The sequence below is a fragment of the Notechis scutatus genome, chromosome Z (assembly GCF_049901735.1).
Source record: "Notechis scutatus isolate UNSWTSFEM ecotype Mainland chromosome Z, rNotScu1.2, whole genome shotgun sequence".
Classification (NCBI taxonomy): Eukaryota; Metazoa; Chordata; class Lepidosauria; order Squamata; family Elapidae; genus Notechis; species Notechis scutatus.
In genome coordinates, this window is record NC_142025.1 from 118,219,258 (window position 1) to 118,234,125 (window position 14,868).

Consider the following 14,868-nt stretch of genomic DNA (forward strand, 5'->3'; position numbering starts at 1 on the left):
GTTCCCTAGTTGGTTCATGAAACGTCTGCCAGAAAACCACCCGACTCAGAGGGCACCAATCACACCCCCGCCCGACACACACACACACAAACAATCCTTTCTTTAGCGACCGTTCCGAGCGACGACGGACGTGCTGGAGAGCGGGGGGGCTCCAGCAGCTCAGCCCCGTTTCCTCTTCACCCTCTCCTGCCCAACAGCCCCGGGTTAACCGTCAAAGGAGGCGGGCAGGCACCAGCTGGCTGAGGGGCGGAAGAAGCCGAGAGGCATCCCGCTGCGAGCTTTCTGGCCGGCCGGGGGGGCAAAGAGATCGGGACTTTTCTGTTTGGTTTTTAGGAACGACTGAGGATCGCCCCGCCTTGCAACGAAGCTGACGCCCTCAAGGCTTTGCAACCTGCCTTTTGGGCACAATCCTTTGCTCTGGCCGCTGGAAAGCCCCTCGGTGGCTGCGCCGATCCTATCCCCTCTTTCCTCCCGCGGGGGACCCCGTAGAGACGCAGGCGATGTGCAGAAAACCCGCCTTGGTGGTGTTTGATCTGGGTGAGAGGGTTGAATCGCAACCCCCATCGTCCTGGGCTGCGGCTGGGGATTAGGGGAGTGGGAGCGATGGACTGGCCTGGGTGGTCGAGGGGAGGGGGGAGCTTGGGGAAGGCAGGAGGGTCTTTGTTGAAGACCTTGGACTGCCCCTTGTCAGAAATGGTGCAGGGTCTTCTACTTAGGGGCTGGGGTTGGACTAGATGACCTGCAAGGTCCCTTCTTAATATGCTAATGAAGAGTGAAGCCGGTCCGCCTTCTGGGCGGGGAAAAAGAAACAAGTTAAAATCATTGGTCTAATTTCCTGGGGGGAGAGAAAATCTTTAAAGGTGGGAGCTGTTGGGCAGGCACCACACCTACACCTTAACGGACTCCATCGAGAGCCGTCGTGACCGCCTGAGGGCCCGGCCTCTTCATTTGACCCCCACTTAACCCTGGCGAGGAAGGGGGGCTCTGCAGAGATCAAAGCGGCTGAACAGAGGCTGGGCATCCAAGCGGCACCAGCGGCCGTCACCATCACCGCAGAAAGGGGAGGAGAACCTGCCTCGGCCGCTCCAAGATGGCCACCCACGCCCGGCCAGCTCCATCCCCCCCAGCGAAAGGAGACTGGAGGTCGTACATGGCTCCGTTTCACATCTTCAGGGAAGCCAATGACCTTCTGGCCATATCGGACAAGAGGAGAAGAGCGTTTTTCCTGAGCTCCTGTGGACGGGACGTCTTCCAAACGGCTACGGCCCTCTCGGCACCAGCAGACGTGCAGGCACTACGTGGGAGGGAGCTTCAGGACACGCTAGGAGCACATTATGCACCCCCAGCACCAGCCTTGGTCATGTGAGTTTCACCCCAGAGATCAAAAAGGCAGTGAGACAGTCTATGACTTTGTGGCAACGCTGATCTGGAGGCGGAAAGGATGCGAGAGAGGCTCCCTGGGGGTATAAAAGACTTAAGCCTACGGAGGCCATTAATGGCTCAGCTTGATCTCATGTTCCAAGCCACCCTAGACGAGGCCAAGGCGAGTGAGTCCTCCATGAGGTCAGCCGCCACCATTCGGAGATCAAGTAGCGGCCATCCCTCGGGCGGAGCGGCCACCGTGCATCACGAGAGCATGGAACACGGAGACATTACAGCCGAGGGTGACAAAATCCACCGCACTCGTTCCGAAGGGAAGGCAGGGAGTTGAGAAACGTGAGAGAGGCCCCAGTTTGGTGCCGCATGTGGGGGCAATCCGCCCAGAGAGGCATGCTGATACAAAGACGCCACTTGCCAAAGATGCAGACGGAAGGGGCAAACCGCAAAAGCTTGCCGTGCAACCAGTCAGCTTCCCGCTTCCAGAGGCCCATTGTTTCCCCGATGCGACTGTGTGCATCCCTGACAGAATTCCGGAAGGCGCCATTTCCGAGGCAACAGTGAGGAGAAGGCCAAGTCACAGGCATGAGGTAGTCCCCCAAACGTTCGTCAGGTACTACAGCGCGCAATGCTCCAAGAAATTCCACACCACCATCGACATCGACGGGGATGTGGTGGTGGACAAAAGTTCGTATATGACCCTTGTGTCCTGGCCAACTATTAAGAAGGCCATTCTGGGCTTCCCAAGGAACAGCTAAAGCCCCAGGAAAGAATGCTAAAGGACCATCAAGGGAACCTCATCCCTGTCCTGGGGAGGGGGTCCTTCCCAATTAAATTTAAAAGTTTTGTCGGGTGAACGGAGACCTGCCAAACCTTCCCCGCTGAGAATGGTTCGATGCCCTGGGTCTGGAAGTGACTGCCATCCTCGCCTACCAAGACGACAGCATCGAGGAGGAGCCGGTCACGGCATTCGCGGACGTCTTCGGTGGGAGTCGAGGCAAGTATAGGGTGACACCTCAAAACCCTTGGTCTGTGTTCCCCACCCTGGAGAAAAGACCAATCAATTTAAATTTAAATGGTGCATAAGCGCACCAACGTGCCTACCGTTCCTGTCCGATTGTTTATGTTTTCTTATATGTATCCGTTTCATGTTTTCATAATTATTTTCATACTCATACCTTTTATCTTATAATCTCTTGAAAGTATAAATAAATAAAAATAAATAAATTATTTCTTTTCCCTCCTAGAAAGCGGATCGGATTGACAAGATTGTTCCTTGGCTTCACTCTTCATTAGCATATGCAACAGTCCTCCTCCTCGACTTACAACATTTCGCTTAGTGACCGTTGGAAGTTACAACGGCACGGAGAAAAAAGGGACTTGTGACCAACGTTTCATACCTAACAACCGTTGCAGCATCCCCAGCAAGCCAAATTCACTTAAACCACCGACCCTGGCCACCAGATTTCTAATATTCCCTGAATTGAATTGAAAAAAGCCCCCCTATTGAATTCTGGGAGTTGAAGCTCATGCGCCTGGCTAGGAGATTCTGGGAATTGAAGTCCACCCATCTTCACGTGGCCAAACTTGAAAAAGACAGCATGTTACAGGGATGCTTCAAGCTTTGTGACTTTGCTTTATGGTCCTCCCAGGCATGAGCTGAACATCTGAAACCGGGTTTTGCAACCTGGGCTATTTGAAGATGGCTATCTGGGGAATCCTGGGGGTTGAAGCCCACCTGTGTAACATTGTCAAGGTTGCAAAATACGGGTCTAAAATCGCCCCGTGTTCCTTGTTCTGCCCCTTCCCTCCTCCCCTAAGGATCCCCTAATCCTCTAAGAATCGGGCGCATCTGTTTCTCGAATCCCAGACGGGCTGACTGGCATCGCTGTCTCCCCACATGTCTCTTTATCCGCAAACTGTCCTTCTAGAGGTTGTGGGGAGGATCGTGTTTTAGGGGAACGGGGTGCTTTTTTTTTGAGTTACGGGGGTGCAGCCTCCCTCTGGCCACACGTGGATAAGGAGGCATCTGCTGTTTTTCGCCACCCGGGTTCCAGAGGCCCTTTCCCCATCATCCCCGTCATGTCGTGGCTAATAAATGTTCAATAAACATGTCACAATCCTCACGGTTTCATTTGTGTCTCCTGGGGCCTGCAGGGTTTCCGGGAGGGTGGGGGTATCTTGGGTCGCCTTTGCTAAGTCCTCTACGTACGACCGTAATCCTCAATTTATGACCGGTCACTTAGGAACGGTTGGAAGCTAAGACGGAGCCCCCAAAAGGTACTGAAGACCAAGTTTCAACTCACAAACACACACACAAATGCCCTGTTGCGTCGCCATTTGCGCCCTCGACAACCAAACTGCCTCGGCCGCCATTTTCTGCGTCTCGTGGTCATGTGAGGATATTTTACGTCATTTTATATCTGGCTTCCGACAAACGTCCATTGCAGGCAATCGGTTCACATGAAATCATGATTCGCTTAATGACCATTGCAAAAAATAAAAATCAAAACCCTGTACGGTCTTTCGGTGAGCTGCTTAACAACCGGCACACTTTAATCTTAATTCCGGACTCAAATTATGGTCTAAGGTAAGGACTACTAACATTTGAGTGGAGAAAGTTAAAATATTGATATTTTCATTAAAGGGGTGACAAAAATTTGGGGAAGATCCACTTCCAAGTTTAACTTCTCTTTTAAAAAAAAACCTTGTTTTTACAGGCAGGGAGTCCGGAAACGGGAGAGAGGCCCCAGTTTGGTGCCGCATGTGGGGGCAATCCGCCCAGAGAGGCATGCTGATACAAAGACGCCACTTGCCAAAGATGCAGACGGAAGGGGCAAACCGCAAAAGCTTGCCGTGCAACCAGTCAGCTTCCCGCTTCCAGAGGCCCATTGTTTCCCGATGCGACTGTGTGCATCCCTGACAGAATTCCGGAAGTCGCCGTTTCCGAGGCACCAGTGAGGAGAAGGCCAAGTCACAGGCATGAGGTAGCCCCCCAAACGTTCGTCAGGTACTACAGCGCGCAATGCTCCAAGAAATTCCACACCACCATCGACATCGACGGGGATGTGGTGGTGGACGAAAGTTCGTATATGACCCTCGTGTCCTGGCCAACTATTAAGAAGGCCATTCTGGGCTTCACAAGGAACAACTAAAGCCCCAGAAAGGCAAGTATAGGGTGACACCTTCAAACCCTTGGTCTGTGTTCCCGCCCGGGAAAAGACCAATCATTTTAAATTTAAATGGTGTATAAGCACACCTGTTTTCTTATAATCTCTTGAAAGAATAAATAAATAAAAATAAATAAATTATTCCTTTTCCCTCCTAGAAAGCGGACCGGATTGACATCATTGTTCCTTGGCTTCACTCTCCATTAGCATATGCAACAGTCTTCCTCCTCGACTTACAACATTTCGCTTAGTGACCGTTGGAAGTTACAACAGGACGGAGACAAAGGGGACTTGTGACCAACGTTTCATACCTAACAACCGTTGCAGCATCCCCAGCAAGCCAAATTCACTTAAACCACCGACCCTGGCCACCAGATTTCTAATATGCCTTGAATTGAATTGAAAAAAGCCCCCCTATTGAATTCTGGGAGTTGAAGCTCATGCGCCTGGCTAGGAGATTCTGGGAGTTGAAGTCCACCCATCTTCACGTGGCCAAACTTGAAAAAGACAGCATGTGACAGGGAGGCTGAAGCTTTGTGAGTTTGCTTTGAGGTCCTCCCAGGCATGAGCTGAACATCTAAAACCGGGTTTTTCAACCTTGGCAATTTGAAGATGGCTATCTGGGGAATCCTGGGGGTTGAAGCCCACCTTTGTAACATTGTCACGGTTGCCAAACACGGGTCTAGAATCGCCCCGTGTTGCTTCTAATGCCCCTTCCCTCCTCCCCTAAGGATCCCCTAATCCTCTAAGAATTGGGCGCATCTGTTTCTCGAATCCCAGACGGGCTGCCTGGCATCGCTGCCTCCCCACATGTCTGTTTATCCGCAAACTGTCCTTCTAGAGGTTGGGGGGAGGATTGTGTTTTAGGGGAACGGGGTGCTTTTCTTTGAGTTACGGGGGCGCAGCCTCCCTCTGGCCACACGTGGATAAGGAGGCATCTGCTGTTTTTTGCCACCCGGGTTCCAGAGGCCCTTTCCCCATCATCCCCGTCATGTCGTGGCTAATAAATGTTCAATAAAGAGTTCACAATCGTCACGGTTTCATTTGTGTCCCCTGGGGCCTGCAGGGTTTCCGGGAAGGGGGTATCTTGTGTCGCCTTTGCTAAGTCCTCGATGTACGACCGTAATGCTCAATTTACGACCGGTTACTTAGGAACGGTTTAAAGCTAAGACGGAGCCCCCAAAAAGGTACTGAAGACCAAGTTTCAACTTACAAACACACACACGTCCTCTTGCATCGCCATTTGCGTGTTTCGACAACCAGACTGCCTCGGCCGCCATTTTCTGCGTCTCGTGGTCGTGTGAGGATATTTTACATCATCTTACATCTGGCTTCCGACAAACGTCCATTGCAGGCAATCGGTTCACATGAAATCATGATTCGCTTAATGACCATTGCAAAAAAAATAAATCAAAACCCTGTGCGTTCTTTCGGTGAGCTGCTTAACAACCTGCACACTTTAATCTTAATTCCGGACTCAAATTATGGTCTAAGGTGAGGACGACTAACATTTGAGTGGAGAAAGTTAAAATATTTATATTTTCATTAAAGGGTGACAAAAATTTGGGGAAGATCCACTTCCAAGTTTAACTTCTCTTTTAAAAAAACCTTGTTTTTTTTGGGTTTATATCCTGCTTTTGCTTTGTACAGTTGCAGGTGTTTTTATTTTTATTTTTAAAATGAGACATCCCGGGTGACACAACCGTCAGCAACTCACATGATGGGCAAAGCGCCTGATCAAAGACATTCAGCTACCCCTTGTGCTAAAGTGGGACTCGAACTCACTGCCCCCTGGTGATTGGATAAAAAGCGGGATTAGAACTCGCCCTCTCCTGGTGAGTGGCAAGAGACGAGCATATAATAAGCGGACCCTCCTCTCTCCTACCTTTGATCCTTGCTCCTCTTCATCGCTGAACTCCACACTCCCCTTAGCCCTGACGATGTTCCCTAGCTGGCTCATGAAACGTCTGCCAGAAAACCACCCAGGTCAGGACCCCAAGGACCTCACAGTCCTCCCCTTCTCCCCCTGTTCCCTCCTCCTCCTAAAACCCCACACACCCCTTAGCCCTGACGATGTTCCCTAGTTGGTTCATGAAACGTCTGCCAGAAAACCACCTGACTCGGAGGGCACCAATCACCCCCACGACACACACACAATCCTTTCTTTAGCGACCGTTCCTGAGTGACTACGGACGTGCTGGAGAGGCGGGGGGCTCCAGCAGCCCAGCCCTCTGGGGATTAGGGAGTGGGAGCGATGGACTGGCCTGGGTGGTCGAGGGGAGGGGAGCTTGGGGAAGGCAGGAGGGTCTTTGTTGAAGACCTTGGACGGCCCCTTCTCAGAAATGGTGCAGAGTCTCCTGCCTAGGGTCTGGGGTTGGACTAGATGACCTGCAAGGTCCCTTCTTAATATGCTAATGAAGAGTGAAGCCGGTCCGCCTTCTGGGCGGGGAAAAAGAAACAAGTTAAAATCATTGGTCTAATTTCCTGGGGGGAGAGAAAATCTTTAAAGGTGGGAGCTGTTGGGCAGGCACCACCCCTACACCTTAACAGACTCCATCGAGAGCCGTCGTGACCGCCTGAGGGCCCGGCCTCTTCATTTGACCCCCACTAAACCCTGGCGAGGAAGGGGGGCTCTGCAGAGATCAAAGCGGCTGAACAGAGGCTGGGCATCCAAGCGGCACCAGCGGCCGTCACCATCACCGCAGAAGGGGAGGAGAACCTGCCTCGGCCGCTCCAAGATGGCCACCCACGCCCGGCCAGCTCCATCCCCCCAGCGAAAGGAGACTGGAGGTCGTACATGGCTCCGTTTCACATCTTCAGGGAAGCCAATGACCTTCTGGCAGTATCGGACAAGAGGAGAAGAGCGTTTTTCCTGAGCTCCTGTGGACGGGACGTCTTCCAAACGGCTACGGCCCTCTCGGCACCCGCAGACGTGCAGGCAGTACGTGGGAGGGAGCTTCAGGACACGCCAGGAGCACATTATGCACCCCCAGCACCAGCCTTGGTCATGTGAGTTTCACCCCAGGGATCAAAAAGGCAGTGAGACAGTCTTGTGGCAACGCTGATCTGGAGGAGGAAAGGATGCGAGAGAGGCTCCCTGGGGGTATAAAAGACTTAAGCCTACGGAGGCCATTAATGGCTCAGCTTGATCTCATGTTCCAAGCCACCCTAGAGGAGGCCAAGGCGAGTGAGTCCTCCAGGAGGTCAGCCGTTGCCATTCGGAGATCAAATAGCGGCCATCCCTCAGGCGGAGCGGCCACCGTGCATCACGAAAGCATGGAACACGGAGACAATACAGCCGAGGGTGACTAAATCCACCGCACTCGTTCTGAAGGGAAGGCAGGGAGTCCGGAAACGGGAGAGAGGCGCCAGTTTGGTGCCGCATGTGGAGGCAATCCGCCCAGAGTGGTATGCCGATCCAAAGACGCCACTTGCCAAAGATGCAGACGGAAGGGGCAAACCGCAAAAGCTTGCCGTGCAACCAGTCAGCTTCCCGCTTCCAGAGGCCCATTGTTTCCCCGATGCGACTGTGTGCATCCCTGACAGAATTCCGGAAGTCGCAGTTTCCGAGGCACCAGCGAGGAGAAGGCCAAGTCACAGGCATGAGGTAGCCCCCCAAACGTTCGTCAGGTACTACAGCGCGCAATGCTCCAAGAAATTCCACACCACCATCGACATCGACGGGGATGTGGTGGTGGACAAAAGTTCGTATATGACCCTCGTGTCCTGGCCAACTATTAAGAAGGCCATTCTGGGCTTCACAAGGAACAGCGAAAGCCCCAGAAAGGCAAGTATAGGGTGACACCTTCAAACCCTTGGTCTGTGTTCCCGCCGGGAAAAGACCAATCATTTTAAATTTAAATGGTGTATAAGCACACCTGTTTTCTTATAATCTCTTGAAAGAATAAATAAATAAAAATAAATAAATTATTTCTTTTCCCTGCTAGAAAGCGGACCGGATTGACATCATCGTTCCTTGGCTTCACTCTCCATTAGCATATGCAACAGTCTTCCTCCTCGACTTACAACATTTCGCTTAGTGACCGTTGGAAGTTACAACAGGATGGAGACAAAGGGGACTTGTGACCAACGTTTCATACCTAACAACCGTTGCAGCATCCCCAGCAAGCCAAATTCACTTAAACCACCGACCCTGGCCACCAGATTTCTAATATGCCTTGAATTGAATTGAAAAAAGCCCCCCTATTGAATTCTGGGAGTTGAAGCTCATGCGCCTGGCTAGGAGATTCTGGGAGTTGAAGTCCACCCATCTTCACGTGGCCAAACTTGAAAAAGACAGCATGTGACAGGGAGGCTGAAGCTTTGTGAGTTTGCTTTGAGGTCCTCCCAGGCATGAGCTGAACATCTAAAACCGGGTTTTTCAACCTTGGCAATTTGAAGATGGCTATCTGGGGAATCCTGGGGGTTGAAGCCCACCTTTGTAACATTGTCACGGTTGCAAAATACGGGTCTAGAATCGCCCCGTGTTGCTTCTAATGCCCCTTCCCTCCTCCCCTAAGGATCCCCTAATCCTCTAAGAATCGGGCGCATCTGTTTCTCGAATCCCAGACGGGCTGCCTGGCATCGCTGTCTCCCCACATGTCTGTTTATCCGCAAACTGTCCTTCTAGAGGTTGGGGGGAGGATTGTGTTTTAGGGGAACGGGGTGCTTTTCTTTGAGTTACGGGGGCGCAGCCTCCCTCTGGCCACACGTGGATAAGGAGGCATCTGCTGTTTTTTGCCACCCGGGTTCCAGAGGCCCTTTCCCCATCATCCCCGTCATGTCGTGGCTAATAAATGTTCAATAAACAGTTCACAATCGTCACGGTTTCATTTGTGTCCCCTGGGGCCTGCAGGGTTTCCGGGAAGGGGGTATCTTGTGTCGCCTTTGCTAAGTCCTCGATGTACGACCGTAATGCTCAATTTACGACCGGTTACTTAGGAACGGTTTAAAGCTAAGACGGAGCCCCCAAAAGGTACTGAAGACCAAGTTTCAACTTACAAACACACACACGTCCTCTTGCATCGCCATTTGCGTGCTTCGACAACCAGACTGCCTCGGCCGCCATTTTCTCGTCTCGTGGTCGTGTGAGGATATTTTACATCATCTTACATCTGGCTTCCGACAAACGTCCATTGCAGGCAATCGGTTCACGTGAAATCATGATTCGCTTAATGACCATTGCAAAAAAATAAATCAAAACCCTGTACGTTCTTTCGGTGAGCTGCTTAACAACCTGCACACTTTAATCTTAATTCCGGACTCAAATTATGGTCTAAGGTGAGGACGACTAACATTTGAGTGGAGAAAGTTAAAATATTGATATTTTCATTAAAGGGGTGACAAAAATTTGGGGAAGATCCACTTCCAAGTTTAACTTCTCTTTTAAAAAAAACCTTGTTTTTTTGGGTTTATATCCTGCTTTTGCTTTGTACAGTTGCAGGTGTTTTTATTTTTATTTTTTAAAATGAGACATCCCGGGTGACACAACCGTCAGCAACTCACATGATGGGCAAGCGCCTGATCAAAGACATTCAGCTACCCCTTGTGCTAAAGTGGGACTCGAACTCACTGCCCCCTGGTGATTGGATAAAAAGCGGGATTAGAACTCGCCCTCTCCTGGTGAGTGGCAAGAGACGAGCATATAATAAGCGGACCCTCCTCTCTCCTACCTTTGATCCTTGCTCCTCTTAATCGCTGAACTCCACACTCCCCTTAGCCCTGACGATGTTCCCTAGCTGGCTCATGAAACGTCTGCCAGAAAACCACCCAGGTCAGGACCCCAAGGACCTCACAGTCCTCCCCTTTTCCCCCCTGCTCCCTCCTCCTCCTAAAACCCCACACACCCCTTAGCCCTGACGATGTTCCCTAGTTGGTTCATGAAACGTCTGCCAGAAAACCACCTGACTCGGAGGGCACCAATCACCCCCACGACACACACACAATCCTTTCTTTAGCGACCGTTCCTGAGTGACTAAGGACGTGCTGGAGAGGCGGGGGGCTCCAGCAGCCCAGCCCTCTGGGGATTAGGGAGTGGGAGCGATGGACTGGCCTGGGTGGTCGAGGGGAGGGGGGCGCCGTTTCTGAGGCACCAGCGAGGAGAAGGCCAAATCGCAGACACAAGGTAGCCCCTCAAACGTTCGTCAGCTACTACAGCGCGCAATGCTCCAAGAAATTCCACACCACCATCGACATCGAGGTATCCCCGTGTGATATGGTGGTGGACACTGAAGTTCGTATATGACCCTCGTGTCCTGGGCAACTATTAAGAAGGCCATTCTGGGCTTCACAAGGAACAGCTAAAGCCCCAGAAAGGCAAGTATAGGGTGACACCTTCAAACCCTTGGTCTGTGTTCCCCGCCGGGGAAAAGACCAATCATTTTAAATTTAAATGGTGTATAAGCACACCTGTTTTCTTATAATCTCTTGAAAGAATAAATAAATAAAAATAAATAAATTATTCCTTTTCCCTCCTAGAAAGCGGACCGGATTGACATCATCGTTCCTTGGCTTCACTCTCCATTAGCATATGCAACAGTCTTCCTCCTCGACTTACAACATTTCGCTTAGTGACCGTTGGAAGTTACAACGGAACGGAGAAAAAAGGGGACTTGTGACCAACATTTCATACCTAACAACCGTTGCAGCATCCCCAGCAAGCCAAATTCACTTAAACCACCGACCCTGGCCACCAGATTTCTAATATGCCTTGAATTGAATTGAAAAAAGCCCCCCTATTGAATTCTGGGAGTTGAAGCTCATGCGCCTGGCTAGGAGATTCTGGGAGTTGAAGTCCACCCATCTTCACGTGGCCAAGCTTGAAAAAGACAGCATGTGACAGGGATGCTTCAAGCTTTTTGAGTTTGCTTTATGGTCCTCCCAGGCATGAGCTGAACATCTAAAACCGGGTTCTTCAACCTTGGCAATTTGAAGATGGCTATCTGGGGAATCCTGGGGGTTGAAGCCCACCTTTGTAACATTGTCACGGTTGCAAAACACGGGTCTAGAATCGCCCAGTCTTGCTTGAAAATGCCCCTTCCCTCCTCCCCTAAGGATCCCCTAATCCTCTAAGAATCGGGCGCATCTGTTTCTCGAATCCCAGACGGGCTGCCTGGCATCGCTGCCTCCCCACATGTCTGTTTATCCAAACTGTCCTTCTAGAGGTTGGGGGAGGATTGTGTTTTAGGGGTAAGGGTGCTTTTTTTGAGTTACGGGGGTGCAGCCTCCCTCTGGCCACACGTGGATAAGGAGGCATCTGCTGTTTTTTCGCCACCCGGGTTCCAGAGGCCCTTTCCCCATCATCCCCGTCATGTCGTGGCTAATAAATGTTCAATAAACAGTTCACAATCGTCACGGTTTCATTTGTGTCCCCTGGGGCCTGCAGGGTTTCCGGGAAGGGGGTATCTTGTGTCGCCTTTGTTAAGTCCTCGATGTACGACCGTAATGCTAAAGGAACGGTTTAAAGCTAACACGGAGCCCCCAAAAAGGTACTGAAGACCAAGTTTCAACTTACAAACACACACACGTCCTCTTGCATCGCCATTTGCGTGCTCGACAACCAGACTGCCTCTGCCGCCATTTTCTGCGTCTCGTGGTCATGTAAGGATATTTTACGTCATTTTACATCTGGCTTCCGACAAACGTCCATTGCAGGCAATCGGTTCACATGAAATCATGATTCGCTTAATGACCATTGCAAAAAAAAAAAAAATCAAAACCCTGTACGTTCTTTCGGTGAGCTGCTTAACAACCTGCACACTTTAATCTTAATTCCGGACTCAAATTATGGTCTAAGGTAAGGACGACTAACATTTGAGTGGACAAAGTTAAAATATTTATATTTTCATTAAAGGGGTGACAAAAATTTGGGGAAGATCCACTTCCAAGTTTAACTTCTCTTTTCAAAAAAAACCTTGGATTTTTGGATTTATATCCTGCTTTTGCTTTGTACAATTGCGGGTGTTTTTATTTATTTTTTAAAAAATGGGACATCCTGGGTGACACAACTGTCAGCAACTCACATGATGGGCAAAGCGCCTGATCAAAGACATTCAGCTGCCCTTTGTGCTAAAGTGGGACTCGAACTCACTGCCCCCTGGTGATTGGATAAAAAGCGGGATTAGAACTCGCCCTCTCCTGGTGAGAGGCAAGAGACGAGCATATAATAAGTGGACCCTCCTCTCTCCTACCTTTGATCCTTGCTCCTCTTCATCGCTGAACTCCACACTCCCCTTAGCCCTGACGATGTTCCCTAGTTGGTTCATGAAATGTCTGCCAGAAAACCAACTGACTCGGAGGGCACCAATCACCCCCACGACACACACACAATCCTTTCTTTAGCGACCGTTCCTGAGTGACTACGGACGTGCTGGAGAGGCGGGGGGGGGCGCTCCAGCAGCCCAGCCCTCTGGGGATTAGGGGAGTGGGAGCGATGGACTGGCCTGGGTGGTCGAGGGGAGGGGGGAGCTTGGGGAAGGCAGGAGGGTCTTTGTTGAAGACCTTGGACGGCCCCTTCTCAGAAATGGTGCAGAGTCTTCTGCCTAGGGTCTGGGGTTGGACTAGATGACCTGCAAGGTCCCTCCTTAATATGCTAATGAAGAGTGAAGCCGGTCCGCCTTCTGGGCGGAGAAAAATAAACAAGTTAAAATCATTGGTCTAATTTCCTGGTGGGGGGGAGGGATAATCTTTAAAGGAGGGAGCTGTTGGGCAGGCACCACCCCTACACCTTAACGGACTCCATCGAGAGCCGTCGTGACCGCCTGAGGGCCCGGCCTCTTCATTCGACCCCCACTTAACCCTGGCGAGGAAGGGGGGCTCTGCAGAGATCAAAGCGGCTGAACAGAGGCTGGGCATCCAAGCGGCACCAGCGGCCGTCACCATCACCGCAGAAAGGGGAGGAGAAGCTGCCTCGGCCACTCCAAGATGGCCACCCACGCCCGGCCAGCTCCAGACCCCCCAGCGAAAGGAGACTGGAGGTCGTACATGGCTCCGTTTCACATCTTCAGGGAAGCCAATGACCTTCTGGCAGTATCGGACAAGAGGAGAAGAGCGTTTTTCCTGAGCTCCTGTGGACGGGACGTCTTCCAAACGGCTACGGCCCTCTCGGCACCCGCAGACGTGCAGGCAGTATGTGGGAGGGAGCTTCAGGACACGCTAGGAGCACATTATGCACCCCAGCACCAGCCTTGGTCATGTGAGTTTCACCCCAGGGATCAAAAAGGCAGTGAGACAGTCTATGACTTTGTGGCAACGCTGATCTGGAGGAGGAAAGGATGCGAGAGAGGCTCCCTGGGGGTGTAAAAGACTTAAGCCTACGGAGGCCATTAATGGCTCAGCTTGATCTCACGTTCCAAGCCACCCTAGACGAGGCCAAGGCGAGTGAGTCCTCCAGGAGGTCAGCCGTTGCCATTCGGAGATCAAATAGCGGCCATCCCTCAGGCGGAGCGGCCACCGTGCATCACGAGAGCATGGAACACGGAGACAATACAGCCGAGGGTGACTAAATCCACCGCACTCGTTCTGAAGGGAAGGCAGGGAGTCCGGAAACGGGAGAGAGGCGCCAGTTTGGTGCCGCATGTGGAGGCAATCCGCCCAGAGTGGTATGCCGATCCAAAGACGCCACTTGCCAAAGATGCAGACGGAAGGGCAAACCGCAAAAAAGCTTGCCGTGCAACCAGTCAGCTTCCCGCTTCCAGAGGCCCATTGTTTCCCCGATGCGACTGTGCGCATCCCTGACAGAATTCCGGAAGTCGCCGTTTCCGAGGCACCAGCGAGGAGAAGGCCAAGTCACAGGCATGAGGTAGCCCCCAAACGTTCGTCAGGTACTACAGCGCAATGCTCCAAGAAATTCCACACCACCATCGACATCGACGGGGATGTGGTGGTGGACAAAAGTTCCTATATGACCCTCGTGTCCTGGCCAACTATTAAGAAGGCCATTCTGGGCTTCCCAAGGAACAGCTAAAGCCCCAGAAAGGCAAGTATAGGGTGACACCTTCAAAACCTTGGTCTGTGTTCCCGCGGGAAAAGACCAATCATTTTAAATTTAAATGGTGTATAAGCACACCTGTTTTCTTATAATCTCTTGAAAGAATAAATAAATAAAAATAAATAAATTATTCCTTTTCCCTCCTAGAAAGCGGACCGGATTGACATCATTGTTCCTTGGCTTCACTCTCCATTAGCATATGCAACAGTCTTCCTCCTCGACTTACAACATTTCGCTTAGTGACCGTTGGAAGTTACAACAGGACGGAGACAAAGGGGACTTGTGACCAACGTTTCATACCTAACAACCGTTGCAGCATCCCCAGCAAGCCAA

General features: G+C 51.3%; 1 protein-coding gene across 1 annotated transcript in view; it reads left to right on the plus strand.

The window, feature by feature from the left end:
* Positions 1–278: 278 nt before the first annotated feature.
* MDP1 (magnesium dependent phosphatase 1) overlaps positions 279–14,868 on the plus strand; it is a 116,879-nt gene continuing 102,289 nt past the window's right edge. The window contains exon 1 of the mRNA XM_087945719.1: positions 279–537. Within this exon, the coding sequence (XP_087801845.1) occupies positions 501–537 (37 nt within the window). The 5' untranslated portion in view covers positions 279–500. The remainder of the gene's footprint in view (positions 538–14,868) is intronic.